Source organism: Coccinella septempunctata, chromosome 3, assembly GCF_907165205.1.
Source record: "Coccinella septempunctata chromosome 3, icCocSept1.1, whole genome shotgun sequence".
NCBI classification, from domain to species: Eukaryota; Metazoa; Arthropoda; class Insecta; order Coleoptera; family Coccinellidae; genus Coccinella; species Coccinella septempunctata.
In genome coordinates, this window is record NC_058191.1 from 2,922,714 (window position 1) to 2,937,036 (window position 14,323).

The 14,323-nt window shown below is 35.3% G+C and overlaps 1 protein-coding gene and 1 long non-coding RNA gene across 3 annotated transcripts in view; both read right to left on the reverse strand.

Moving 5' to 3' along the window:
- Positions 1-14,323, reverse strand: part of LOC123309346 (transient receptor potential-gamma protein) — a 297,127-nt gene that overhangs the window by 94,648 nt on the left and 188,156 nt on the right. For both annotated transcript variants that reach the window (XM_044892426.1, XM_044892427.1), the window contains one exon: positions 7,137-7,347. In XM_044892426.1, coding sequence (XP_044748361.1) covers positions 7,137-7,347 — 211 coding nt within the window. The remainder of the gene's footprint in view (positions 1-7,136; positions 7,348-14,323) is intronic.
- Positions 11,099-11,551, reverse strand: LOC123309355. Its single transcript, XR_006537255.1, has 2 exons — positions 11,385-11,551; positions 11,099-11,201 (listed from the first exon to the last, which is right to left on the reverse strand). It is a non-coding gene; the product is annotated as an uncharacterized LOC123309355 (long non-coding RNA).

Genomic DNA, 14,323 nt, shown 5'->3' on the forward strand with positions numbered 1-14,323 from the left:
AATAAGTTGGGAAATAACTTGAAATAAATGATTTCGAAGGTTAGAAAAAGGGTACTGCCCGAAACGTCGCCAATCACTATTATATTTTGAATAATATTAAACCCTGATAATCAAATACTGTTATTCTTTCATAATTTACACAGGGTAAATAGTTATCATTCCATATTATTTTTTACACCACGCTGGGTTGAACTCAGGAAAAAAAAATAAGCAAAACGGAAAATTTGAGTTAGATCTTTTTTTTATGAAAAACTATTCATGCGCCCCAGAAATAATAATCTACTTTGGATAGCGCATCTATCCAGGAATACTACCCAAAAAACATTTTGAAAAATTTCTTTCATTTGGAGTTTTGCCCGCAAAACGAGTGGCGAAGGGTGTGATTTTCTTGAATTTTCGAAAATCTCCAATATCTCGAAAACCAAGAGACTTTTACTGAACATAAAATAAATTTTTCGGAACTGCCATAAGGTCCTCTACCCGCACTCACAATATTATCCATTCATTACGCCACACCCTGTATGTATTTGTTACAATTCATTCGACTCCTTCCAGACTCACATACATAAATTTTCAGAATATATTAACTCTATTCTCATACAAAATCGAATGCATATGTATTGTTACAGTTACATTACAGTGATAACAATATCAGAAATGAGGATACATAAATTCAAAGGGCACAAATTATAACAGAATCCAAGATATTCATGATTAAATATAACAACGTCGTAAATTCCGAATGTAAACAGCATCAACGGAATACAGTTCGAAGTGAATGAGTTCCATGGAAATTCGTGTAGTAGATAATTGCATTATTTGAAAATGGAAATCATTCGTAATTCAGCGAAAGAGGATTTCTGTATGGCAAGAAAATTATGGAAAATTTATTGTGCATCACGCAAATTTTCAGAGCAGCCATCAGTAGAAATATCCTATTAATTTCTTCATCAATTCCAATACGTCCTCTCTGCAATAGAATGCTGAATAATTATTCACATCCAAAGCTGCAAAAGTTCATTCTACGAAGCGAAGCAAATTGGAATATCCTGGGAAATGCGATGACTTTCTTGTGATGTATCTTGCTCCATTGTATAAATTTTTAGTTTAGTTTAGTTTATTAATCCTTTTGAGCAATCACGAATGTCATCATCATCATCATCATCATCATCATTCATTGCGGGAATAAATCTGCAAAAAGACATAAAAAAAGAACAGACTTTTCTTAGGACTAATTGCGACTGTATCCCCTCCTGTGACTGAAGAGACCCAACTGTGACCTACAGATACTCCCACACTTCGGGCATGGATAGTCACCAACCAGATCTGACCACCGCTGTATTATTTTCGAGTCTCCATTATAACTGTGCACCATAGACCTCCACCGTGACCACTCTAACGCTAGTTGTTCCCAGTTATGATTGGCATTAACTGATTTTATGGATTGATGTAGTATATCCTTAAATCGCTTATACTGGCATCCTGCTTTCCGGGCTCCCTCTGTCAATTCGCCATACAGAGCTATTTTGGGGAGTCTTGTGTCTTGCATCCTCAGAATGTGGCCGCTCCATCTGAGTCGGGCCCTCGTTACTTGAGTCTCAATTGTTGTACAACTCGCGCGTTGCAAGACTTCTGCCTTCGAAACTTTGTGGAACCATCTGATGAGCATTATCTGTCATAGATGACGTTGTTGCGTTTGTTCAAGCTATTCAATATGTCGCCTGAAGGGCGTCCAGCTATCGCTTCCGTGAAGAAGCGTTGGGAGGACTACTGCTTTGTAAACAGCTGTCTTGGTCTTCAGATTGAGGTCGAGATTTTGAAACACTCTGACCTTTAGCTTCCCGAATGCCCGTGATGCCGAATTGATACGGTTGTGTATTTCCGTTTCTAGCCCTAGTATTTATGGAGCTTCCCAAGTATTTGAACTGCTCGACCTGTTCTAGAGTTTCATTCTCCAGGCTGATATGCGTTTGAAGGCTTTCTGGTGGACTTACCAGGATTTTGGTTTTGTCGATATTGAGTCTAAGGCCTAAAGCCTCGTATATAAGTTTGTAGGTGTCCAGCGTTATCTGTAGATCCTCTGGGCTGCTAGCGATAAGTGCGCAGTCGTCTGCATATTGGAGTTCCGTGATAAACTTTGAACGAGTTCTTGCTCTGAGGCAGTTCAGGTTAAATAGGCCTCCATCAAATCTGAATCTTATTCCAACAACTCTTACTGGCATACTCATGTCAGCAATTATCGAAACAGCTAAGGCGAATATATTAAACATTAAAGTTATGCTGTATTCTAGCGGTGTTTTTGGTATGAAGGCTTTTACACACTGCTAAGAATTATTCGGGTACTCCAAGGCGTCCCATGATTTTCCATAGCGCTCTCCGATTCACCGAGTCGAAGGCCTTACTTGAATCGATGTAGGCTGTATAGATTCTTGATTGTGGTTCACAGGCCTTCTCTTGCAGCCGTCGCAGTGTGAAAATTAGGTCCACCGTTCCTCGATTCACGAATGTATAGGACAAATCGTGTAAGAAAAGGAAAGCAATTGATATACACCTAAATATTAAAAGATCTCTCATGAGAATTAACGAAGGTTGTCAGAAAGAAATTCCTCGACGCTATAATAACAGTTATTGGGTAACACGGACTTAACTTTCCTCTTGAAAAACTCTCCATTCATTAATTTAAATCTACTGAGTACAATACATGGTCGTTTAGCTTGATACCTACATAATCTGGTGAAGACTTGTAGATAATTAGCTGTTTGATGTCTTGGAAATGATTTAATATATAAATGTCGTGTTGCTTGCATGAATTAGAACTTCTTTTATATTTACTTGGGTAGAGGTGGACATAAATAAAGCAACTGAAAATGTAGATACATGAAAAGGGTATCCTTCACTTTTCAAACGGTCTGAAAGTCTGACGACCCCTGTAATGTTTGAAATGTTAATTCCAGTTTTAAATAAAGGAAATTGTCTTTCGTAACTTAAACTTTTATTTTGTAAAAAAGATATACAAAGACTCTTCGACATGTGGTATAATTTGATACTGACTGTGGTTTCGTTTCGGTACATGAAATACGAGAATCTTATTCTATTGCACATGAAGAAATTTTCAGTCAGGAGCAATCGAAAAGAATTTAAGTTCATTGTAGAATATACTACAACCCCGAAGGGCTCTCTTTATCCAGAGTGAGGTTTTCACTGTGTATCTTCAAGTATCAGAATAAAGAAATGGAAGGACTATTAATCTTATCGAGAATAAATGATTCACCTCATAACTGGAGGGAACAAGCATCGTTGAGGAGGCAATGTCAAATACTTAATTGCCTGCCTTATTCAATATCCAGTAACAAATTGGAATAAATACTCGTACATCGCTATCCCATACTCAGAACGAAATGAAACATTTATCCACTTCCGTAGTCAGTTTGGAAGTCGGAAATTGGATTCATCTTCACGTTACAAATGATTACTCACGCCAACTAGCATTCACGTTGTGTCTACTCTGGCGGTTTGGAGGCCTGTTCTTGATGGAAATTGTCCGATGGATGATATTTATCACGCAGATAACTGGATTAGATCGATTTTCGCGCCTTTGCCTCATCTGCTCCCGCTGTTTGATATATGTCTCAGTTCGACGTGTCAACCACAGCTGAAGACTTTGAGAAGTTTGGTTTCCATTGATCTAAGTTTCGCTTTAAATCTGATGTGGACAGTTGTCGTTCTCTTTTTCGTTTTGCTTCTATGGGATGATGGGAAGGTATGAAAATATTTCTTAATGATGAAATGAGTATTGCCTTTTCAGGTGTTCAAAAATTAAAAAAAATACATGGGTACATGAAACGTTTCGGGAATTGCTTCTTATTCAGTCAATCTTATGGTGTGTCCACCAGATTAAAAATCTCGAGAGAAAGTTTCGAGATTAATCTCAGAGCGTTGTTCATCTAAGCACTTTAGACACGCTCAGTCACGAAGACTAGTATTGAATTGTGTCGGAGAGTACTTGAGACTGCTCTCGAGACTATTTTGTCGCAGGTGGACACGTACCAATAAACTGTTACACCAATATTGATACCCACAAGACAAAAAACTACAACAACGTGAGTCTCTTGCGAGAGTCTGAAAATCTGAAAGAAAATGAGCAAAAAATTAACAGATTTCACACTGAAAAAAAAAATCGAAAATAAATAATAATTAATTATCAGCATCATAAATTAACAAGCATGTAATGAAAACATTCGCGACGAAGAAAACTGAAAACAAACTCTAATCACCTAAAGATTCGCCAAACCTTCCTGAAAAAACCATTCTACAGTTCCCTTCTGCCTACTAAACAACGTACGACATTAGGTATCACTTATGTGACTCCTACAAATATTTTAACAGTAGATTCTTGAGGTCAAAAGAAACACTTCTTTCCTACACCATTTTTCCGATTCGACCCTGATTAAAAGATTTACCACCGGTTTCATAAAGCTCGATCGGGGAATCAACGCTTGATTGACAGATAAACGTCAATTTGTTTTCAATCAATAATTCAGTCATAAGAATTCGGAATTCAATTCTCGAATCAAATTATGATCTATATACATCTATTCAATGAATCTAAATTGCTTCTTGTTCAATATATGTAGAAATGAAAAAGTTTTAGTGATCTCGTTTTTGAAATCCAGTGACTGTCAAATCGTTTATCGGGCAGTAAGAGTTTTATGAAACCCGCTGATAGTCTTTTAAAGTTTTCATAATGAGCTGTGCTCTGTGCTAGAGGTATTCAGCCAAACTACACAATTCTTCAAAATTCACAGATACTTTTTAATTTTTGAACATCAAATTACTAGAAGACGACCGATTATACGAGAAAATATGAGCAATACTTATATGTCACGAAACGTTCAAATGTTCATTGAATGGCATCCAATTTAGTTTCGAAAGTTCGGTTTTTTGAATTTTTGGTTTTTTATGGTATGTAATGGTCATAATGAGAAAACTGGAAGACGTGGAAGATATCTTGTGTCGAAAAATATTTATCAAATAAAAAACTATATTCCGAAATGTATTTAATTCGATAAAACCGTTTGTGAGAACTAAATATAATGTATTTTTTTACCTCAAGAATCTACTGTTAAAAATTTGTACGAATCAAAGACTCACCCTGTATAGGTATGAATTTAACACAAAATCCTACTTGAATAAATTCTCTACTTTAGAATGAAATTTCCATTAAAATCGGACATCTGGTTCCAGAGTTATGGAAAGATAAACATACAAACAAACGGACTTTCACATTGATAATATCAGTAGGTAAGTATAGTTACCTATAACGCATGTTTTGGTATGATCGTACCGTAGGACCGTTTTTCGAAAAAATGACATGAAATATGAATCCGTCCGGTTCCTATTACCTTTTGACAAGTGTGCCATGCAAAGTGAAAACTGAATTCTTTAGAATAGGTTATGTAGTTTTTCATGGCAGTAACGAAATTTCTGTAAGGGATGTGAAAAATATAGATTTTGGAGCTTGAATGAAAAATCATGATATTCTGAGTACTCCTCTGAAAATATTGATATTTCAAGAACCGTTTAAAAGAGCTTTCTGAAGTGAACAAACCCATAAAATTTGATAAAAAATGGACCTTGCATTCCAGAGTTATGGCTATCGCAAATTTAGACCAATATTCATGAATCACCCCGTATCTCCGAAACTAATAGCCTTAGGATACCAAACAAGCAAGTTTTCTGAAAGGCCTGGATGACCTGCATTCACCATTGGGCTATGGCCAACGACTCATGAAACACCCTGTATATCATATTTGAGGCAATATTGATGTAAGTGTTCTTGAGTGACTGAAGAATCAACAGGTTTCAGGTATTTTTCCATGTATTTTATTTTTTGATTGGTAAAATTATTATTAATAAATCTTTTCCTCGGCAATTCCTCACCATCGCATAGTAATGAAATGGATCAATGTGAGAAAAATCAGCATATTGTTTAGTAGCACTAATAGATTTAAATTACTGTCGTTTTAGATCGTGCATAAGCAATCTCGGTGCAATAGGCATCTAAATTATTTGGAAAATACTTAACCATTTGTTTTAAACTCACCAGCTAGCTTATAAACATGTTCCATAAACATTAAAAACTTTCACGTACGAATAACTAAATTTATTCGATAGATAAGTCTTATTCTTAGGCCCGGTACTTTCACCTTCGAATAAATTTTATTCACTGTCAATAAGTATCCGTCAAATAATTGCCTGAAGGATACCTTATTTCGGTGCTTTCAAATTAAATTATTCGACGAATAACAATTCTATGAAAACACGGTATACCTACTACTTTTCACTGATTAATATAAAATAAGACACCATATTGTAGAAATTATCATAATTCCAACTAGAAAACAAATATTTCGTGAAAATCACACAAAGAATAACCATATATCAAGAATCTAAAAAATTCAACCAATAATGACGTACCGACATTCGATCTATGACAAATAAACTCTGATTATTAAGTTGCAATGACAGCTTTATTCGATGAATAACACTGTCTGAAACTGAAAAGACTGCATTTTACTTATCCTAAGAATAAGACTTATCTATCGAATAAATTTAGTTATTCGCAGGTGAAAGTACCGGGCCTTAGGATAAGTAAAAATGCAGTCTTTTCAGTTTAAGATAGTGTTATTCATCGAATAAATCTGTCATGGAAACTCGTTAATAAGATTTTATTTGTCATAGATCGAATGTCGGTACGTCATAATTGGTTGAATTTTTTAGATTCTGGATGTATGGTTATTCTTTGTGTGATTTTCACGAAATATTTGCTTTCTAGTTGGAATTATGACAATTTCTACAATTCGGTGTCGTATTTTACATTAATCAGTGAAAAGTAGTATACCGTGTTTTCATAGAATTGTTATTCGTCAAATAATTTCATCTGAAAGCACCGAAATAAGGTATCCTTCAGATAGGAGATTTGACGGATACTTATTGACAGTGAATAAAATTTATTCGAAGGTGAAAGTACCAGGCCTTAATCGAATTTCTACTCAACAATGCCTGTTCATTGATAAACTTCCATCAATTGGAGCACTTTCCTGTATCGATTGCAATATCACGCGTTCCATTCTTACCTTTTTCTGGCGGAGCTTAATAGCCAATTTCAGTCTATTCAGGTGCATTCGATCCCCGTGCTCGAATGCGGGACCAGTAGGATCATGATTCAGAAGGACTTCTAATTCATAGGAACTCCTAGTGTGATCTAGCAAAGCGGTTGCGAAATCTTGACATTGTTTCCTCAGTTCCTGGTACTCTGTCTTGAATTCGTGCTCCATGAAGCTCAGTCTGAAAATGAGATAATTGGTTTACAGCACAAGTTTGCTACGATCGACATCACGGAGGAAACGATTAATTGAATGGAATAAATCCTTATAGTGTTCGGATAGTAGTGGAACTGAGGAAAATTATTAATAACCCAACATACTCCTGTGTATGGAATCAGTGGAAAGGAACTCGACTGTCGAATATTTTTGTGTTGGCAATGATTAAAATTTCAAGTTTTCATTCACATTAGGTCCTTTCGTTTGCATAAAAAGTGTAGCACTTTTCTACACTCGATTTTAGTATTCGTTTACTGATTGGATTACACCAGTGTAGAGAAGGTGTAGTTTATCTACACTTAGTGAAAAGGAGGTGTAATATTTGTGTTCTGTGGTGTGAAATGTAAAATTTTATGTTAATGTCACGGCCGTCACAGTAATCTACATCGACGATTTAATTTAAAATTGTAGATAAGTTCATCACTTTACCAGAGGATGGAAAAGTAACAACTCTTCTGAGAAACGTAACCATAGATGAAAGCAAAATTTTTGGTCTATGAGCCTAACAACCTAACTTCAGTGATTTTTTTCATTCGTTTGCGCAACTACACTGAATCAGCTGGTTCAAAGTGCAGTGCAGATTACACTACACCAAGAAACAGACGAAAGGACCTATTGATTGTTTTTTTTTCTGTCGCTAACTGGAATTAGTGATACAAATTTCCAAATACTTTCTATTTTTGAATGTTTATTTATGGAAATATTTAAAAAAGTTCCATACATTTCTGCCGGAAATCTAGCTAAGTACTTGATATGTATATAGATTGACTCGAAATTTGTATAAAATATTGCATTCACACCGAGAGGGTTTCTTAGCTGGGAAAATGATTGTTTGGATAGTTGGTTGAAACATGACGGTTAAATTGTAAGTATCAGTATCTATACTTCATTCACTTTTATTTTAGCAGTCGGTTGGCCATGGAAATTTGACACATTTCACTCTGTATAGTACGAAAATGTGGGGTTATGAAGCTTGTCAAAACATTTTTGAGCTTTAACTCAACGCTATGTTGTCCGTTCTACGTAAAAGTTTCTGTTATTACGTATTTTATCACAATGCCAAATCTCTTCGGAAAATATGTGACGAACATAATTGAAGTTTATACAAACTGATTGAAGGCATACCAAATCAAGTTATTTGCATGGAAAATACAAGAGATCAGTATAATATCATAATATGCACTAGCTTGAGCAGAGTTAATGTTCGTTATCTTCTTTGGCTAAAGTTTGAATACGTTACATCAGTTGTAGATTTCAAAATATTAACCCGAAGATGAAATGCATATGATGCAGTGGTTGGGAATGGGTATCTCCCGAAGGAATTAACAGATAATTACAAGAATTTTAAATTCTTCAACAAAAATCATCTTGCATCAATATAAGTAAAAGGAATTGAAGGAAGTTTCAAGTTAAGATGCAGCTTCACCGTTGAACAAAAATTTCACATGAATAAACAAGTAACAGGGCAACTTGCGCGTATTTGTGGCTATTCATCTTAATATATTGATGTAATAATAATAATTAGGTATTTATTAGTAGCTTTAGACATTAACATTGCAATGGACAAGTCAAATGAAAAATAGAAAAATCCATTTTAGGGAACTTATTCTCCGATGACATTTATCGAAAATTCTGTAGTAAACTTTTCGCATTAATTCACTCAAACTTAAAATTCTCAAATGCCACCACTTTTTTGGGTCTCCCAATAGAAGGAAATTCTTTGTCATCCTCTTCATTCAGAATCTTTCTGATTGTGGAAATATTCAGCTGAAATATCAGTCGTTTAGATTCAGATGAAACATTATACAGGGGTCGGCATAAGTCAGGCAACGCTCTCGAAATTTCGACATTCGCCATTTCATGCAGGATGGAGCTCCGCCGCACTACGCGTTATGTGTGCGGGAGTACCTTAATGTTCATTTTGGAGAATGGATGGGCAGACGAGGATTCATTGGGTAGCCCGCACGATCATGTGACCTAACACCCTGTGAATTTTTTCTGTGGGGCCTTCTCAAGGACCACGTTTTCGCAACAGGACCACGCACCCTTCCCGACCTCCGAACCGCAATTGAAGAAGAATTTGAAACTCTTCGCAGACAGCTTGAAATGCTTCGCCGGACCTGCCTCTCCGTTGAGGAACGTTGCCGTAAATGCATCGATCAGGATGGTCATCAATTTGAACACTTACAGTAACCCTTTTTCGAATACCTTTTGTATTATTTTTTAATAAATATATTTTGACGCTGCATTTATTTATCTTAATGCAAATTTGCCTGATGCAAATTGGTTGCCTGACTTATGCTGACCCCTGTATAAATTCTCTTACATTGAATATGTTCGCTATCGTCTGACGTATTGTGGATTTTAGAATATCAGGGTATAACTATTTGAATGAGCGGACCTGAATTCTAAATAGCACTTCCTAGAACCCTGTCCATTTTTCAATCATTTTCGGCATTTTCGAATTTTCATAATAAAAATGGATATTAGTTGTGGTAAAGGCGTTATGACATTAACGACATTTCATGAGTGCCAACCTAACTTCGTTCTAGTTACAAAAACTTGAGAAAATTATTTCATGGCCAACCGACTGCTGAAATAAATTTGAATGAAGTATAGGTGTGCTGAATTACTTGACTCGGGAGACTTTGTCGTACAATACAGTGAGGATATATTCAGTAATTGGTGGTATAATAAGAGATGGAATTAAACTAGAAAGAGAAATGAAAACAGTTTTCTTGGACTTAAAATAAAAAGAAAATTATTAAGAACCTACATATTCATAAGTTCTCATTTGAGGAGAACATCGATTATTTTATTGCAGGATCTTTTTGTGAACAATATTTTTTATGTTTTGTTAAAGTTGAGGGTTTGCCAGCACTAGAAGAGGCTACAAACAAGTGGAAAAATGATGGATTTTCGAGATTGATGCTCAAAACACTCAAAGACTGACCTTGCCATTTATTTGTTATCATTGCGAATGCCACTAACACTTGAAATTACAAAAGTTTAAACATGAAATGCTGGTCGCTTTGAATCATAGTGATGTGAGGTGAAAGAACGTATTTTCCTTTGTAATTGCCTTTAAGTATAATTAACCATGCAAAGAGAATTCAGATTTAATATACGATATGGGCATAGCATTCTGCATTTCCGTCAGCATTGATGGCATCTAGAATGCTGTATAGAATAGTGTTCTGCCTGGTTTAATCTGATAAAAGTCAATTGCTCCATTTCAACCTAGACTATTTATCGAAACCATATCGATAGAATAGACGTACACATTTCAATATGTGATCCCCTTTTTTTCACGAACTAGCAGTCAATATAAATAGTAATTTATGCAACTGATTTTTGTTTTGTTTCATCACCTGAAAAAAATATTTAAACTGTCAAGGCAATCTGAAAAATATCTGTGAATATATGAAGTATATTTACCTGTGAGGGGACTTACCATTTTGAGAAAAATGTAATAATCGTCTTAACCTCGAGAAAATGGAATAGGTTACTGCTAGCATTATATGAAAAGTGCGTTTCATTCATTTCCTATTGCTGATCGTTTAGCTGATGCAAAACAATATTGCGGGACTCCAAGTGGTTACCCGCGACAACAATGACAAATGCCGATTCATTATATCGCCTGTTTACCAACAGGCCTCTGATCAACACTAATAACAATCTATACGTAGTTTGAATTATAACGACCTATTTTCTTCAATATAAGTTGAGTTTTTAATGGGTTTAAGGTCTGAAGATGACAAAAACCAATTTATTTAGTTGCCGACAGTTTCGATAACTTTTATTATCATCATCAGGGCTCTGGAATGAGATGTACAAATCATTGAAAATCTTGACATCATCCACACTAATACTTCAAAAAACACATTTACACTGATTTAAATGCACAAAGGTTAAAGTACACTGAACAAGTACAAGATAACGAAAAACAACCAGTAGGTAATTGGAAATTAAAGGGTCCATCTTTCTGTATGTGGTACTTACAGCTAAGTTTTTGGTTTTCCAAGTCTAATCATTAAAATATTAGGAAATGAACAGCAATAACACAACATGGAACCTATGTTTACAAATTCACAAATGACAAGTCTGATATGCAAGAACGTCTACATGTGGTAAGAGAAATCTAGAAACGTTTCGCCGAAGGACAAACATCGAATATTTTTCTTTTTTTTTTCTCCTCATTACGTATGGCAATCATTTCATGCAAAAATGTTAAAAAAGCGGCTTTTGCATGAAATGATTGCCATACGTAATGAGGAGAACACTCTGAACAAAAGATCAGATATAGAAAATTTGAATTCGGCATATTTCAACTCGTTAGACCGTATTAAAGGTATAACCTAGTACTCTTTATCAATATAAAAAAAAAGAAAAAAAAAGAAGAAGGAAGAGAAGAAAAGAAGAAAAGGAGAAAAAAAAAAGAAAAATATTCGATGTTTGTCCTTCGGCGAAACGTTTCTAGATTTCTCTTACCACATGTAGACGTTCTTGCATATCAGACTTGTCATTTGTGAATTTGTAAACATAGGTTCCATGTTGTGTTATTGCTGTTCATTTCCTAATATTTTAATGATTAGACTTGGAAAACCAAAAACTTAGCTGTAAGTACCACATACAGAAAGATGGACCCTTTAATTTCCAATTACCTACTGGTTGTTTTTCGTTATCTTGTACTTGTTCAGTGTACTTTTACCTTTGTGCATTTAAATCAGTGTAAATGTGTTTTTTGAAGTATTAGTGTGGATGATGTCAAGATTTTCAATGATTTGTACATCTCATTTCAGAGCCCTGATGATGGTAATAAAAGTTATCGAAACTGTCGGCAACTAAATGAATTGGTTTTTGTCATCTTCAGACCTTAAACCCATTAAAAACTCAACTTATACTAATAACAATTTTGTAGTCATAACATGACTACTACTATTGTAGTTCCAAAAATATTTCATTAATTTGATAGAAAAAAATTGCAGCTTTTCCACAATCTGCACCGTACTGAACTGTTGAAGCACTGCGTCGATTCAGAAATTGTTCTTAATCGATTCCTATACCAGAAGTCAATGCACTTCGAAGTTCTGGTGGCGTATTCAACCCAAGACTCAAACGCACCAATTTCACTTTGCCACTTGCGAAACTCGATTCAGTGTCTTCATGTTTCCATTTTAATGCTGAACCTTATGAACAAATAACATCAATTGGTCCAAGAAGTACTAATCGATGTGCAGTAAGCACATGCTGCATTGTTACGGACTATACTCTTACAGCCGTTTTCAATAAACCTATCCATCCATCGTTTCACTTACTGACGATAGGAAACTATTCAAAAATATATCTACAGGTAGATCATAGAAACGAAATCAGATGGTTTTTCAGTGACTGAAACAATGGATATATAGGTTTATTGAAAACGGCCGTTAATGATTGGGGGTAGCAATGATCCCATGAGTCGTTATCTCTCAACATATGCATTTTCGAAAACATGAACCTTCTGACGACTAGTTCATATTATTCATATTATTCATATTCATGATATTACACTCAGAATGGTACTTATATCGATTGCTCAATTTGTGAGTTAGTTTTTCTTGAGATTTTATGTAATTATGAATGGAAAAAACGACCAAATTAAGTACATTTTGAATTTTGAAAATCAATTCTTCTTTGATTGCCTTGAAGGATGGGACTCACTAAGCGATGAGACAGAAAATATAATGAGGGGAACAAAGGAGGGTTACCAACATTTGAAGGGGGAGAATTGGAGTAAACATCCTAAAAACTTCCCAGAAGAAACCAGACATGCTTGCACATGATGTCGTTGTTTACGTTCTCACGATGTCAACTACCGGAGGAAAATAAAGCGGGATGTTTTCCCCTGCGATAAAATCTAGACTGAAATATGTTCGGGTAGAATATATGGAAAGTAACTCGATTATGAATTTAGTGCTCGATGAAAAACTACGAGAGAAGTATTCGCATATCTGACGGTTCAATATATTTACCTCTGGGTGGAGGAGATACATTCAGATGTTGATACTCTAAGTCTTACTTATTGAAATAGGAGGTCTCAGTAATGGTTTGAATATTTTGATTAATTTTAATCTACCTGTTTCATATCGATTCATTATTTTGATTGAATTAGTTAGACAGGTAAGATGGATATCAGTCAGCTTAACTGGGACTGGCAAGATCATCAAAAATCGGAACTGAAAATTCACGATCAGATGTTTACCTCCCAGATACATTTGACTAATTACTCTTGCCAAGTTTCAGATGGATGAGTCCTCATGTCCTCCAGGGTGGACCCTGTAATTAGTAGTTTTCCTTCAGAACACAATGTGAACTTTTCAAATATGGTTCAACGGTCATTGTATGGCCATGATACTGGTTGACAGTCTTTTGTCTTGGTTCCACCCTGGAAGGTCTGCTCTGGTAATCGTGAACTCTTTCAATTGGTATGATCTCCTCATTATACTTCACATTTTTAATAGATATATGCTCATATTCATTCATCTTTATCGACATAAAGATTAGTTCTCAAGCCTTCTGCTCTTCTCGAAACCAACGATTGATGGTTTTCCTCATTAGTACTCTCGTTTTGTACCTCTCATAATTGATCGATTGTATAATTTATTTTTCTGGTGGACGTTCTAATCGTTCTTACTTGTAAGCAATCCGTCTCTGTAAATGTTGTATTCATGGATAAACTTTGCAAGCTTCAAGACCAACGTTATACTATAAACAAAATGTTCAACACTATAGAGTGTTTTCAGAGTGGAATAGTGAATAGGGCGAGGTAGGCCAATTTTTTTGGCCTGCATGTTCCGCTCATCTAAATCCCTGATATTTTTTCTTTGGTGTCATTTGAAAACCTTGTAGTATCGTAGAAAAGAGTTGAGGCTGTGGAAGAATAGGGACCACCGAATAAA